The sequence below is a fragment of the Argopecten irradians genome, chromosome 12 (assembly GCF_041381155.1).
Source record: "Argopecten irradians isolate NY chromosome 12, Ai_NY, whole genome shotgun sequence".
In the NCBI taxonomy this organism is placed as follows: Eukaryota; Metazoa; Mollusca; class Bivalvia; order Pectinida; family Pectinidae; genus Argopecten; species Argopecten irradians.
The window spans coordinates 27,844,400-27,860,474 of record NC_091145.1 but is presented as its reverse complement, the minus strand read 5'-3'; the positions used below and the strand labels follow the sequence as shown (position 1 = coordinate 27,860,474).

Here is a 16,075-nt window from a genome sequence, read left to right as displayed (position 1 = left end):
ATTTTGGTGTCAGATTATATAGTTTTTTCATAACAAAAAGCTCATGTCCTTTCTGAAGATAAATGTATGAAATAGAATTACAACTCGTGATCAAAATCTTATAATGTGATAGGAGACAAACCTTTTCTCGAACAAACACTAAAATATGATTCTAATAAGCTGTATTACAGAGTTACCTCCCTTGCGGGTAGGAATCCATTGTGACGTCATAATTTTGTGACTGAAACGCACGTCGTTTTCTTTGAAAAGTATGACATTGCGCTCGCAAACACACGACGTCATACTTAATACCTATTCAAATACAGACTATTTGACGAAAACATAAATAAATATTTCATCCATTCCTCTACTGTGACGTCATATCCTTATCTAACCACAAAGCTCACGTAACTGGTCACGTGCCCTTAGAGTACTGACCACATGTGACAGAAATACACGTTTGTGTCATGATAACATCTACCTCTCACAAGACAGACAATCTGGTGGGGCACGTGTGGAGTCACCACACAACATAGTACAATAAGGGAAAGTGACCGTATTCTCTGGCCAGAACAAGGAACAAATCCAATATGATCGGGTCGTACGTTATCGGACTAGCGCTGTTGATCTGTGGAAGTGGCTTGGCAGAGGAAAATGTTTTAATGACAGCTGTGAGACTGGGAGGTAAAACCCTCGGTACTTTGATACAGGAAGGAAACTTAACGGACACGCTTAGTGGAAAAGGTATAAAAAAAACTTAATTTCCTTGCGTATGTGTCAGATTTTATAGCAGCCATATTTTTTCAAAGACTATTATGAATTGTTGAGCAAAATAATTCCACTTCGCCAAATATTCATTCCTGATCGAGACACCATAGTTTAGAAAAGCGGTAGTTTCTGGTCCTGCTTAGGCTTAGAGCATATATTTATACATGGATTGAGACGACGTTTTTGCCCATCATCAGCAAAATATGACCGGGTGTGGTGTGCTTGTTTTGGTGTATTCAATGGTATGCTTCAATGAGATATCACTATAAAAAGGGCAAGCGTAGGTTCCACTGTTACAAGTAGACACAACACGAATATACTGCAGCTCTCCCTAAAAGATCCAGATATTCATAAATGCAACACATCGCACACGGGAGAGATCGTACTAAGTAACTAGATGCTAATAGGACGTTTGGCCCAATCAACAATATTTTTCACTGATTCGGTGTTTTGTTATTACATGTATATTTATGTAAGAACGCTCAATGAAATGTCAAACGTGAGGTAGATTCGTGAGACGTTTGATAGAAAGTCAATTAGGAAGAATACAAATGATCATTTAAGAATTACTTATGAGAGAATGGAATAAATATTGAATGTTGAATGGCATTCAAAGAATATTGTATGTCAAATTAAGCATCAAATTATGAATGAAAGATATTTAGAAGGAAACCAAGCAACCAAATGCTGTCCATATCATGTATTTTCTAAAAGGTATTCTGGAATTTAATAATAAGAAAAAAAAAGGTGTGTCGATTTCCGTCATATAAGTGTTTGGTTTTCTTTATTTCACTCGGAAACAGAGCTTCACAGCATTGAGGTAGAGTAGGTATCTTCTATATCATGCAAACAAGGCAAACATCTAGTCATCATCATCAATTACAGTTCAATTTGATTTATATCAATAGCAAACTGAAAAGGTAACCCTAAAATTAACTTTTAGCTGTTCCTTGAATTATTTTTTTGTGTGGAAAGTGTATGTTTTGGGAAGGTGTGATATCAAAATCTTGCCCTTAGTGTTATCTTATTAAAACATGCCGCCAAAGACGCAAAAAATCACACCCCACTCGGTCACATTTTACCTTGTAACGAACATATAACAGAAGAAGAAGCTAACCCATTTTTAGTCTTGATCAGGAGAACATAAAAAGCCTTCATCACAGAAAGAAAGTGGTGACAAATGAGGCGTTAGGAAGAAGGTCAGGAAGAGAAATGAAAATATCTCAAACTTTGTCGTCTTTTACGATCATGCAATGGGGACAATATATACAATTCAACAAGGCACCAGCAGAGCATAAAATTAACAGAACAGAAATATGTAATGCTCTTTTATGCAATAATATGTTGGTTTTGGCATAACAGAATCTTATATTTCGCTATCATTTCACATTTGAAATGCATGGAGATCTTCTTTAGGCGTATTCTGTGTTTAACTCTTTTAAATGGAAAAAAATGAAAAAAAACAATTGTAGATTGAAAATTTTTAATTTATTCCGAATGTGTGCAAAGTATGAATGTCTCAAAAGATAATGTTTACATAACAGGAAAAGCTTAGATCAATGTTTCTAATATTTGACTACTAAGAATGTTTTCAATCTTATTCCCACCTTGTTTTTTTTCACAGGACCACTTACCTTTTTCGCTCCTGTGGACAAAGCATTCAAAGCTCTGAATCAAAGTGTTCTGGACAAGTTGACCAGCGACAAGAAACTATTGACCCAGGTGCTTACTTATCACGTGGTTAGTGGGAACGTCAGCGCTGGTCAGCTGAAAAATGACGAGTTAGTCAGTACGGTGGAGGGGACCTCAAAACTCAGAACCAACATTTATGGATCAGTAAGTTGCTTCTGTGACTTCGAACTCACATAAACGTTTACAATCCATGAAATTACTCTATTCGTCCTTTATTTATATCACAAAGCATTATTCCAGTCTTTGATCCAACAACCAGTACAAGTAACAAATACCACAATGTTGCAGAAATAAATAACGCTTAGAAGGATATTTTGATTCTTATTAAAGATGAAACTAATCCAGACTATGTGCAACACAAAAATTCACTTACAGAATCCACGAAGACATCTGATTAACAATATCATTGTCCTTCTTTCTTGTTGAAGCGAGCATTTTCAGACCTATTCACAAAAGATAAATTTTATTACAGAAGGTAACGATAGACGGAGCGAATGTGATACTAGCTGACCAGTACGCCAGTAACGGTGTTGTCCATATGATAGACAAAGTGTTGTATCCAATTCCGACACAGACACTCCTAAATTACGTCGCGGCTACCTCCTTCTTATCACAACTCGTCTACGTCGTGTCCATGGGAGACCTCATAGACTTTTTCAAAGGTAGGAAAACAAATCAAATCTATAAAGCTCGTTAACACATTGAATCTTTAAAAGTAGGAAAACACACTAAATTTTGAAAGACTTACATCGACACTGAAGCAATATCAAAAGAAATGTAAGTAAGAGGAAATTCATGTTAAAAATACAAATTTAATCGCCTTTTTACAATAATGTTTAATGAGGCAGTATGATCAATATCTATAGCATTGCATGTACAGTACACGGTAAATGTAAAATGTAGAATATGATAGCTACAACGTGATAACTTTAGATGATATATTGACTTTTTATCATAATCACCAAGAACGTTGCTATCTAGGAGTGGCAATAAAGGAATTTAACCTTATGTAGTTGGACAATCACAATAAATATGCGTCAGAAAACGGCGTCGTTTTGTTAAAAACAATGAGCGGATTCAAGAACAGGCAAATCATCATCATCAAATGACTTGCCAATGCTAACATTATTTTACAATGCTACTTTATAACAGGAGGACCCTTCACTCTGTTTGCGCCTACTAATGACGCTTTCGGTAGACTACCCCCTGGACTTCTTAATGATCTTCTGCTGAATAAGACGGCATTGAATAGTGAGTATGAAAAAAAAAAACCCAAAAAAACATCAAACTTCCAACTAGTGATCATGACCTTGTCGTCATTTGATACTTCCAAGTTTAATGGATAACTTTCAGCCATTCCGACAGAAAAAACCAATTGTGTTCTCTTCATATTACCCATAAATGATTGAATTTATTTATTCGTCACAGGATGTACTTATCCAGACTAAATCGAATAAATCAGCAACTTTAATACATTTCAATATTTTGTTTTCATCTTAGAACCGATAAGGCAATTTATTTCGTTATTTGAAATTCCTTTTTTGCCTTCAACATGTTGAACATCGTGTCAAGATACAAAAATACAAATAAACAAATATTTTAAACAGTCATTTGACAAGTCAGTTTTATTGAAAGTAGGTTATTTCTTATGATACAATATAAGTTTGTTGCATTTGTACAGATGTGTTGGAGTATCACGTCATCCTTGGTACAGAGTACAGTGCTGGCCTGAGTGACAACCAAAGGGTCAAGGCCGCCAACAATCAGGATCTCACCGTTAAGATCACTGCGGGTACGTCATCATCATTGTCATCCAAATTCTAAATCTACGATAACAATATTTTTTGAAAACATAGAATAAAGTCGCCATTCTAATGGCAAAACGAAAGTACATAATAAAGCATAGCGTCACAGTTGCAATGAAATTAAATATATGTAATAGAGTTGAGTGTTACGAGTTATTTGTACGTTTAATAGGATATTTTTCAAATATATTAAATGTTCATATTTGTCGGGTATTTCAGTGATAGGGACCTTTCGTATATAACAGACAGGGGTTCGTGTGATTTCCCCCGGATACTATTCCCCTCCACTTATCACAGGACTAACGGAGTATTTTGACTCGGCCACTAGGCACATAAAGTAGACAAATGGAAATGGCATATGGAATTTGTCTGTATCAGACATACCTTGCTGGATTTCTATGATAGACAAGTAATGATAAAATAATTTTGATTTATTTTTAGATGAAGTCATCATAAACGACGCCAAAGTGACGACAGCTGACATCACAGTAACAAATGGTGTGATTCACGTCATCGATACGGTCCTCCTGCCACCGTCAACACTGGCTAAATATAGCTGATAAACGAAGCCGCTTTATCTGTATATATGTAAATATGTCTTATTAATCATTGTAAATAAAGGCTAACTTAAACTCAACTTTTATTGTGATTTTTGAGACGTTTGTTAATACATATTTTGACTGAAAGTATGGCAAGCCAATTTAACATTTATTGAAGGAGCAAGGTCTTTCCCGTATTTAATCGAATTATATAGGACATCTTATATAATTATATATGAAATCTTATCTATGTAAGATATCTTATATGCTATATAAAATAAGTAAGATATCTTATACCTATATAAGATATCTTATAAAATATATAAGATATCTGATAAAGTATATAATATATCTTATATAACATATAAGATATCTTATATAACATATAATATATCTAATAAAGTATATAAGATTTCTCATATAATTTAACAGATATCTAAGACATCTAATAAGATATCTCATATAGAAATTAAATAAGATATCTTATATATGAATATAATATATCTCATATAGTATTTAAGATATCTTATTCAATTTTCTATATAAGATATCTTATATCGTATATAAGATATCTTAATTAATATATAAGATATCTTATATAATTGAAATCTCGTTGCTATATAAGATATCTAATTTAGAATGAGATTTCGTAGCATTTAAAATCAGAAACTAATTTCTCCCTCGAGCATCATTTGGAGCACTTCGGGACACAAAATAATCAAAAACAGAATATAATTCGCAATGACAGAGTGGCACTGAAAGGGAGAAACAGCCGCTATTTGGTTACATTCAACAATGTATTGAAAACACAGAAGCAGTTAATTCCCATCACTCTAGTTGTCAATTCGAACATGGCGACAATTAATATATTGGCTATAATGGTGACCTATCTATACATACATACTTTTGTCTAGTTCAACCAACCGCTTGATACTGGCGTAGCATACGAAGCCAACAGGAGTCTGGCTGAACGAGTAGTAGTATGCTTTACAGCTCTCTATGACTTCTGGGTAGGGGGACTTCATTTCTGGGCCTTTGTTGAAATCTCGTTCCTTTAGAAGATATCTTTTAAAGCACGAGATTTCAATTATATAAGATATCTTATATATTATATAAAATATCTTATATACGATATCTTATATATGATTAGATTAGTTGAAAAAAACACCATATGAGATATATCATATATAAGATATCTTATATATTAAATAAGATATCTTATATATTATATGAGATATCTCATATTTCAATCAAGATATCTTATATATATGCAGTGAAATTAAGGATCGACTTTGCTCTTTGAATAAATGTCATTGTTGGCTTGCCATATGAAAGACAGCCGTAAGGTGATGTGACATCCTCAAACAGCCCAGATACGTATATCTAGAACGAATTGAAGTGCACGCTGGATGGATATAGGAAATGTGTTTTATGGCCAATTTACCAGAGAGTGTGAATGACATGTACAAATGTAGATATAGGAAGTACCATACAATAGTTGAATATATTTTACAAATTCTTTTTAGTTTTATAGTATTCGAAATGCATCTTATCAGTCTTGTTATTTTTGATGATTTTTTTTACTTTCGCTATATATTTTATGTTTTACATATCAATTTTTACCCGTTGTGTAAATTGTATATGTCGTTTTCGCATACGTTGTTATGCAGTAGATGTGGAGAGGGTTTTAATAAATTGTCGTAACCCAATCCGTTTGTTTTAAACATAAACAAACAAAAGGCGAAAACATACCTCACGTAGTATAAGTATTGTAATTTTAAGTAGATTCGAAAGTTTTAAAAGCATATATTATATTCATATTAATAATTACAACCACTACACGTAATTGGACATAAACCGAGATTATATATAAGGTCATAGAATACATTTGTAGGGTACTGTATATAATGATAAAGATCAACTATTGAGGTAATCTATGTAATAAGTATATACATATATTTAATACTTTACAGTTTTTTAGAATCTTGTAAAAAAAACCACGAATATAGAAACAACAAATTTTGTTTATATAGCATTGTATCTATTTCGCAAATGGCAAGCCGCAAATATTTCTATCCACGAAGTTATATTAAATGCTCCAAACCGCGTACACTTATATTTGAATATGAAATAAATTTTAATCATGTGATTATACAAACGGATAGAAATGAAGTTTATTGGTAACAATAAATTTAAAATGACATATAACTTTACAGAAGTATATGGATATAAATTCAAAATGTTGACAAATCCGCAGTTTGCACTAAATAAGGTATTTCATATCTATAACGTTATCTTGGTAAGTACGCGGGGGTCAATGAAGATAACCAAGGCTGTATATTGAAGACAGGTTCTCAAAATAGAATAATATTTTCATGCAGTTTAAATCTCTACATGACATTGGCACTTGTTATGAACTAGTTTTTGCCATTATAAAAATCATCGTCTTAGATCACACCATGGAAAAGTTATGTTTAGTCTTTCTGTTTATAACTCACGATGTCTTTACATCAGGACAGAACAGACTTCTAGACGTTGCCTCTCGAAATGGTGCCACGACCTTTGTTAAACTTCTACACGGAACAAAACTGGAGACATTGTTACGTGATAATGGTAACGTATCAATATTTATCTATATATACTACATTACGTGGCAGTCAGTGGTAACAGGGCTGCTAACGGGAACTTCCTTTTCGTAGTGAATCCTAACTTAGCATAACTGGGTGTAACACATACAAAATGTGTTAACAGACATTATCATAATATGATATAAGAGTGTGTTGATTATCAAATGATTCATTGTTATTGAAGAATATGGTGAAAACAAAATAAAGCCAATACTATACGACTCATGATACACTCCATACAATATAATCAAAGTTCTAACACTACACTAAACTTATTGTATTGATAGGATAGTAAATATCGATGTGCCAAGATTACAACCAAAATGTAGGTTACGAAATGCAGTACTCTAAAGCCAAAATGTCAAAAGGACTACATATAAAAGACAATGTCAATTGGTGATTTCAATTATTCTTTAAAATAATGTAAATAGTGCAATTTTTTATTTCTATTTTTTTGTAGCTAATATATTTTTATTCACTTTCAAAAACGTTTGCATGGCTTGATGTGCTGTGAAATTATTAACACCCTCATTAGCTCTTGCATCATCTAGTGATATTGATGCTTTTCCTTTCAGGTTGCTTTTCATTATTTGCACCAGTTGACGATGGAATTAGCTGGTTACCGCCAGACGTTTTGAATGATCTGAATAAAAACAAGACTTTTGCGGATTATGTATTCTCATCCCACGTACTCGATGCCCGAAAAGGGTCCAACGCTTTTCAAAATGACATTACCTTTTCGACCCTGAATGATGGGATAAAGATCAGGACAAATATCATAGGACAGGTACATTGCAGTCATATGAGAATAAACAGAGGAGAATGGGAGAATTCCATTATTTCACTAACAAAGGAAATAGGTAATTGACGAACCAAGTGAAATACCCATACCACTGACGAAATACATTTCGTGCTGTGCATTTCGACTGCATAACAATTACATTTATGATGGATGGGTTATGCATCAACATATTCAAAATATACCCAGTTTGTTTATCATAAATAACCTTCAGTGGAGTTTTAACATTATAGTAATGCATATTTGAGCCACAATAACGATCACAAAATTTGTTGACGTTATTTTTTTTTTAATTTTAGTTGCTTCACTAAATATGTTTTACATCTATGGCCGTCTATAAAATGGCTGTCATTTAACAATATCTTTTATACAATTCTACAGAAAATAACAGCTAATGGAGTGGATATTACCCATCCAGACCTTCCTGCTTTGAATGGCGTGGTTCACATGATCCAAAGAGTGATGTACCCTCCGCCTACCCAGTCCCTGTTAGAACACCTTGCTGATATCCCGACATTATCTGTTCTCTGTGACGTCGTAAAACGGGCAAATCTTACAGAATACTTCAAAGGTATATCATAGATTTTAGTAACGAGATTGTTATGAATATGTTCAGGTAATACATTTAAAATTTGACCCCAGAGTAAACCTGTATTGTATGGTGCAAAACGGTCATGATGAAAAAAAAACACCAAAAGATTATTTAATTCTTGTACTTTTTGACAAGTTTCCATAAAAAGCTTTATTTCGAACTCATTCAACAATTCTGTATCAGTTCACGTTGTTTTGGTATTTTTATTGAGCGGAGGAATTTACATTGTTGGTAGGTATTGTTGACAACGCTTATAAGTTATAATTACCCTTTCATTACAGAACTATAAATAATTTTTAACATTGAAATATTAGCCTTTATTTGTCATTTTTTTGCGGCAAGTCTGTGCAAGGATAATAAAATCCACATCCAGCTTTTGTTTTGAAAGGTGGACCATTTACACTGTTTGCGCCAACAAACGATGCATTTGCAAAGCTTCCTGACGGATTTCTCCATAATCTTCTGACGAATAAAACTGGTCTTATTGGTAGGTTTTATCCATATACAGTTTTAAAAGATGGCTATAATGTCATCTATTGTTATAGCTTGAGGTATAGTCGGAGCAAAGTCTACTATTATCACCTACTACTGTGGAATAGTTACCTTTTGCTGTGGAATAGTTTGCGAACTATTCCACGGGAAAAGGTAACTATTCCACGCTTGAAGGTGAATGTAGTGACTCAGGTGAACATAGCTTAGCATGTAATCAGAAATACATCCTTAGTCATTAAATCCTCCGAGAAATTGATTAAAGATTAACCCATGTACTTGTCAACGTTTTTGTGATGTATTTGTAAACTTATTTTCATAGTACCGATATACATATATATATATATACAATTTTCATCACTTCATTCCAAAATGAATTTCATCAGTTATTTCACAGCCACTGTATCAAACCCAGAAAAGAATTCAATTGGACAAATCCAGAAGAGAGAAGATTAAATCCCATGAGACAATGCTGAATTTTCTGCCAAAATGAAATAACAGATGCTTGACATGCTTTTCCCCCCATATTTTGTATATCCAAATTACTTCATATTCCATAAAAATGGCATCATTCAAACAAATATACATCCCAACACCTTTCAAGAAGATAATAATTCCCAAGGAATACTTTCAAAAAACACACTCTTTTGCAAGATGATTTCACTACTTTGTGTATATATCCAAAACATTGGGGAATATTATGTTGTTTTTTCTCCTTCTAAACTTCGCTCTAAGGCCCGTGCTGCATGGGAAAAGATTTTTACCCAAATCACTTCAAATTTATATCCAAAAATCATCACTACTGCATATACAGAGCTCCATATTTATGGTCATCCATGTTGAACAGTGAAAACTAAACTTAGTAAATGTTTTAGTGTGAGTACTATATAGAACCTGTGCATGGATCTTTCAGAAAAATCATGCAAATCATGATTCTTGTTCCTGAGTGAGGTAATGCAATGAATATGAATAGGTTTCAAGGTTTAAATAGGTAGTAAGGGTTTACATGGAGCTGTGGAATAGTTAAACAATACCCAGTGTAATAGTGGAGAGTACCAGTGACATTCAATGCCATGTTTTAAGTATGAGAAACACCTCAAACTGTGGAATAGTCAAGATAACGAATAGTTCTCGGCCCTTACCATTATCTTGACTATTCCACAGTTTGAGGTGTTTCTCCTATACATATATACTATTTTAAACCCATAACTTAACTAATTTGTATGTACGGGAAATATGCATTATAGTTATTATCGATAAAAAAAACTGTGTTCAAGTATTTGAAGCTGTGCTTTAAATGAAAAAAATCCCCATATGCAATAAATGTAATTTGTGACTAAAAAGGAAATCCCTGCTATAGACTATATTCTCCCTCAATACAAGATTCACAACATAAAATTACCGCTCGTATAATCATTTGAGATCCTTATATCATAATTTAGTTTTGGTAGGAAAATGATATTTTTTCATTTCATGAAGAGCATTACAGTGGAGTTGCCTCGCTTGAGACGACGTAGATTCCGTCCAATAATCGTATTATTTATATACTATTGCAGATTTGGTTAAGTATCACGTGTTGACCGAAACCCTTTTTAGTGAAGGTATCCATGACAACCAAAGGCTTGTCACGGCCAACAATAAGCAGCTCACTGTGACAGTTATGGAAGGTAAGTTCAATTTAATACTTAACTCTCGTACTGGATATACATGTATTATGATATTCAACTTATTTTTTTTTTTGTATTCAAAATCGAAATAACGGTATAATCATGCGAATAGACATTCTTGTCATAAAATAAAGCATTTTAAAACAATGTTTAATAGTTTCAAATTTGCATATTCTTCTTTTTATTATCTATATAAACCTTTGTTAAACATATTCCGCATCATTCACAATAACAGTTTTATAATAGCTGTATATGACAGTGTATACGGAATAATTAAACTTGTGTATATTTTATTTACACAGGCTCACTGTAATGCCTTAAGATGCACAAATGTTCCTTTTCCAGGAAACGTGGCAATTAACGGAGCACTGTTAAAAATCTTTGACGTAATTCTCACTAATGGCGTTATCCAAGTCATCGACAGGGTTCTTCTTCCTCCAAATTAGTCAATACAGCATTTCAATTGCTGGGAAATTAGTTTTATCATGTAATCCAATTGTATGTGGAGTTTCCAACAACTATTCCCGAATTCACATACCATATTACGGCGGCGTATTGTACGTATAAGATAAATAAACTATACAGTGGCCCTAATAGCCGCCGTACCATATACATGTGTGTGTATATATATACAAGAAGTTTAAGATACCGATGATGTTTGAATTAAAGTCAACTGATTGGAATATATTTATGTTTTATTTATCAACTATAAAAATTCAGGCCACTAAAATACTCACTCATTGTTCTAAACAAGACACAGGACAATAAAATAAGGTATACTTTTTGTCAAATACCAAAACAAGGTTTAATCCTACATTCTTTTCCTTTCAGTCAACTGTCCCCACGTTTTTATTTAAATCCCAAATACTTATCGTTTATATGAACTTGTGTGGTTTTTAATTTTGATGAAGATATTGGTGGAAGATATTGGTGCATAATCCACATGAAGGTCAATCAATTTAATATTCTATCAGCCCAGTAGTATATAAATCAAGATCACAACAGCAACTTTTACCAGTCCGTTAAAATACTGGACTTCATTTTTCACAAACGCGATGTTCAAAGGAACTCCGTCCTAAAATGACCAACCAAACAACATGTATCAACCAGCTTACAGTTAGTGTTGCGTTATAGCAACACAGGTCCGCTGTCGTCAATTACATCTAATTTATGGCAGGTTATCATTGCTGAGTCATGCAACGTACCATAGCATGAAGCTTGAAAAAAATTTGTTGATGTGTTCTCAAGTTATCGTCCGGAAACTAATATTTGTGAAACAATTTACATAGGCTGAAGGCTCTGTGTGCGACAATAGATAAGAGAGGTACTTTGGTTCTTTGAGGTTCTTTCAAATAACGGTACATAACATGGCTTTGAAGGTGGGCGTTGCTCTCTGTAATCTTAAAATGAACACTTTCAGTTTGTAAGCCTGGAATTGATCAATTTTCACTACTGAAAGTTTCGGTTTTATCATGACTTAGTCCGCGAGTTAATATGTCAAAATTTGTAAAACCTATAATATCGAGGATAACATGACGGAAAATACAAAATACAGTTAAGTAGTTGATAAACATATAACGATGACAAAGAGTAAACATGAAAACAAAAGGAAATGACAACATCATATAGTACTGATAGCCCTGTCCATGTACCATATAATAACAAACTTTACATGACCCTGGAGTACTGTTTTTCTAATGATGGATACAGGGCACAGCAAAACAGAAGGTCGACAACATAAAACAAAATTGCTTATATTTGAAAAATGGGTTGTTTACCGCTGTTATGAATAAATTAACTCGATTGACAATCATCGGGCAGGAAATTATGCCGATGTAGGCTATAAATATGTATTCCCAAATGCTGATATGGACAACGACCAATCATTCCATTTGTATATCGGTACTTCCCCCTTGGTCATTAGAAATGGTCCCAAAGGCTACCCTATATCTGAACTTTGTCTATTACATATTCCTCAATAATACTAATCTGGACAGGACCATCGGACTATTAGCATATCCTTGACCACCGTTATTAATAAAAGTCTGATTATAGATTGATACTTCCTGTACTTGTGGACAGGTTGTTATTACCAACAGACATGTCGTTATGATGTCAATGGTAGCTCCTCTTAATTAAGTACATACATACAAGGTGCTCGCTAATTGAAATTTTGTATGGAAAAGAGAGAAAATAAGAAATGTATGCATTTGCAGAAAATGAAACTTTGGTATCAAATTCGTCGAAATGTTCTAAAACTGATTTTTTGACGTGTTGCACCACCTATCCACAGTTCAGCAATTTTGATTGATACAATACGTAAATTCGTCTATTAAAATAATCAGTGGAGTAATGCTGTCAAAATAATATATTTATTTTAACATTCTAGACTTAATCGCTTCAATACATAACCGCAATCGACCAAATAAGCGCCAGGGCGCAATACTTGAAAAAGTAAGGACGCTTAATAGGACCTAATTTGGAGTATACCTTCACAGAGTTATATAAGATAAATCAATTTGCCAAAGAAACCAATGGCTTTTGATATCTTGGTCTGCATTTAATTCGAGGTAAGTGAAATTGAAACTTCAAAACTTTGGACAGAGCACTTATAGGGATAGGAGTGTTAACTGGATAGACTAAGTTTTGTCTAAACCGCCATTCATAAGTATCTATTAAGAAAAACATTAATAAGATTTGTACAAATGAAATATTAAAAGCAACATAGAGGAAATTTTACACTAAATGAACTTAGAAATATGTATGAAAAATCCCTCTCATTGTATTTTCGTGAGTGAGTAAACACAAACCTGTTGACGTCAGGCAAATTCTGAATGCTTAATTTACACAAGACAAAGTTCATAATACACATAAATTTTATTCTTAGATGCAAAGTCCGTCTTTTGACACTCCCTTGACGAGAGTCAGTGCCATCTATGACTCACATAGGTAATGTATTGGCAATTTGATCACGAAATATCTTCATAAATAGGTTCATCATGTACTTTTAAACGTCTTAAATTTCCTTCCCAATTTTAATAATTTTAGTATCAATCGGCTTTGATCGATGCTATTTATTACCGTATAGCCAGTTTTTTTTCCGCGGGGATGATATTTCTACGAATTTGCTATAGTCGCGAAAATGTGATACAAAAAATATTAAGCAGTGATTGAATATTATATAATCTTGATGGCAATCAAGTGCTAAATAGATGCTAATTATTGATGCACTAAAATTTAAGCATTTAAAAACATTTTAGCCGTGAAAATAGCCGGTTATATGGTATTTAGAAACAATTGGTTATGAAAAGAAAAAATATACAGAACACAATTTGTTGTTTGATATATTCATTTAATCGGAAACATACACAAAGTACACATAAGGGATATAGATGATATTTCAATGATAACAATCGATGATTTTATTTGCCGTGGTTCATGACATTTATGACGATGATGTTATCTACAGGACAGGATGCAAAATTGACCACCCTGCAGAGCTCATTTTTGTTCAAAAGATTTGGTTTATAACTGCTTTCTTATCGTAAATTTCCTTTTGTCCATACAATACAACCTGTGCAAGTATCCAGACTTATAAGGCCTATTTACCGTAGCATTCATAGCACTATGGGAAATGAAACTCGTTCATTGTTAAACGAGAAGTTTAAATAAATTGCACTTATTGTTCTTCTTTTCATATCAGTACTGTAAGAAAGGTTTTGTAATAGCCTATAAATGTTAATGAGATACAGTGGTCTCCATTGTTTCACGTCAACAATATTTTCGACAATGTAAATTATACATAAAATGAAATCCTTGTTCTTTTGTAACCATTCACTATCTCCAGAACTTTCAACAGATTCCATTTATCAATACTGTTAAAGTTAGTCTTACTATACTTCACTGGATTCATATCTTTGCCTGCTCCCTAGAAGAAAGACAAAGGAAAATATTAATATTAATCCTAAAATTACAAAATAAGATACCAGATTATGAATATCAGATAAAAAACATTCTAAAGTTTAGTTAACGTCAAAGAAACACTTTCTGAATGTAATTTGTAACTGACATATTTTTGGGCACACACTATCGTAAGAAGGTTTGAAACAATGTTTAAAAAATATCAGGAGTGTGGGATAAGACTTTCTAATATTTTCTATGATAAAAAAATACAAGGACATAGTCATTCAGATCCCCCGCCAATGGAGATATCAAAGCTGAAGTAAGTTTGATTGTGGAGACTTATGTGTATGAAAAAAAAAACAGGAAAAAGGAAGTTGAGCTAAAGAAAGATGGAGTATAATTCAAGTAGAGCGGGGCTGCAATTGTTGAATAAGGTATACAGCCTTGACATTTGTTGGCGATAATTTTCCCGGTTTTTTTTTAATATTTTACTCCACGCAGTATTAAATTCAAGGTCTGTGTTGTCTAATGTCTTAAGATACATATATCATTCAAATTTGACCGCAGTTTTAAATTTGTATTTTCTTTCATCCACAAAATAACACTGCCACAAATATAATCCAAATGTTTTTCTTTCTTTTCTGGTAAGGGCAGACACAGCAAGGTGAATAGTTTTATGAATGTGAAGCATATAGGTGAAAAACTATTAACCTGTTTATAACTAGTACAATGACAGTGTCATAAAGGGCCTAAAAAGAATGTGTCTATGAAGTTTCGTGGAAATATCTCTGCTGGTTTTAGAGTTATGCTCCGGAAATGAACCTGCTACAAAAATATGATATTTTCAGCAATGTTTCTATGGTTACAGAAACAAGAGGCCCAGAGGGCCTGTATCGCTCATCTGGTTTTTTGTTAGTAATTATCACAAGACTCTGAGTCTCTGACAATTGGAAAAATAAGCAAAATTGACTCCCAAAGTTTAATTTTGAATCACAACCATACAATGATGCTATTGATACCATACAAATATGCTATCCAATACATAGGTTCAGAGACAAAGTAATTTATATGAAAGTAGTAGCCTAATTGACCTTTTTGACCTCGCATCTATTGCCGTCTAAGGCCACGGGGGTCAGCCCTATCACTTGTGCAATTTCAAATCCCAACCCTATAAGGATGCTACCATTGCATTATAAGTGCTCTTCCATTCTTAGT

At 33.2% G+C, this 16,075-nt stretch overlaps 2 protein-coding genes across 3 annotated transcripts in view; one reads left to right on the top strand and one right to left on the bottom strand.

Annotated features, from left to right (window-relative positions):
- The first annotated feature begins 422 nt into the window (after positions 1 to 422).
- LOC138305022 (transforming growth factor-beta-induced protein ig-h3-like) lies at positions 423 to 11,640 on the top strand. The gene is made up of 12 exons (XM_069245434.1): positions 423 to 723; positions 2,372 to 2,583; positions 2,912 to 3,101; positions 3,592 to 3,690; positions 4,121 to 4,231; positions 4,686 to 4,801; positions 7,165 to 7,396; positions 7,986 to 8,197; positions 8,591 to 8,780; positions 9,190 to 9,288; positions 10,847 to 10,957; positions 11,303 to 11,640. The coding sequence occupies exons 1-12, from the start codon at positions 570 to 572 to the stop codon at positions 11,401 to 11,403; spliced, it is 1,827 nt and encodes a 608-aa protein (XP_069101535.1). The 5' UTR covers positions 423 to 569; the 3' UTR covers positions 11,404 to 11,640.
- Positions 11,641 to 14,275: 2,635 nt separating this feature from the next.
- LOC138336760 (integrator complex subunit 13-like) overlaps positions 14,276 to 16,075 on the bottom strand; it is a 142,568-nt gene continuing 140,768 nt past the window's right edge. Inside the window, exon 17 of one of the 2 annotated variants that reach the window (XM_069286315.1) lies at positions 14,276 to 14,885. In XM_069286315.1, coding sequence (XP_069142416.1) covers positions 14,867 to 14,885 — 19 coding nt within the window. In that variant the 3' untranslated portion in view covers positions 14,276 to 14,866. The remainder of the gene's footprint in view (positions 14,886 to 16,075) is intronic. The other variant, XM_069286314.1, reaches the window with a different exon arrangement.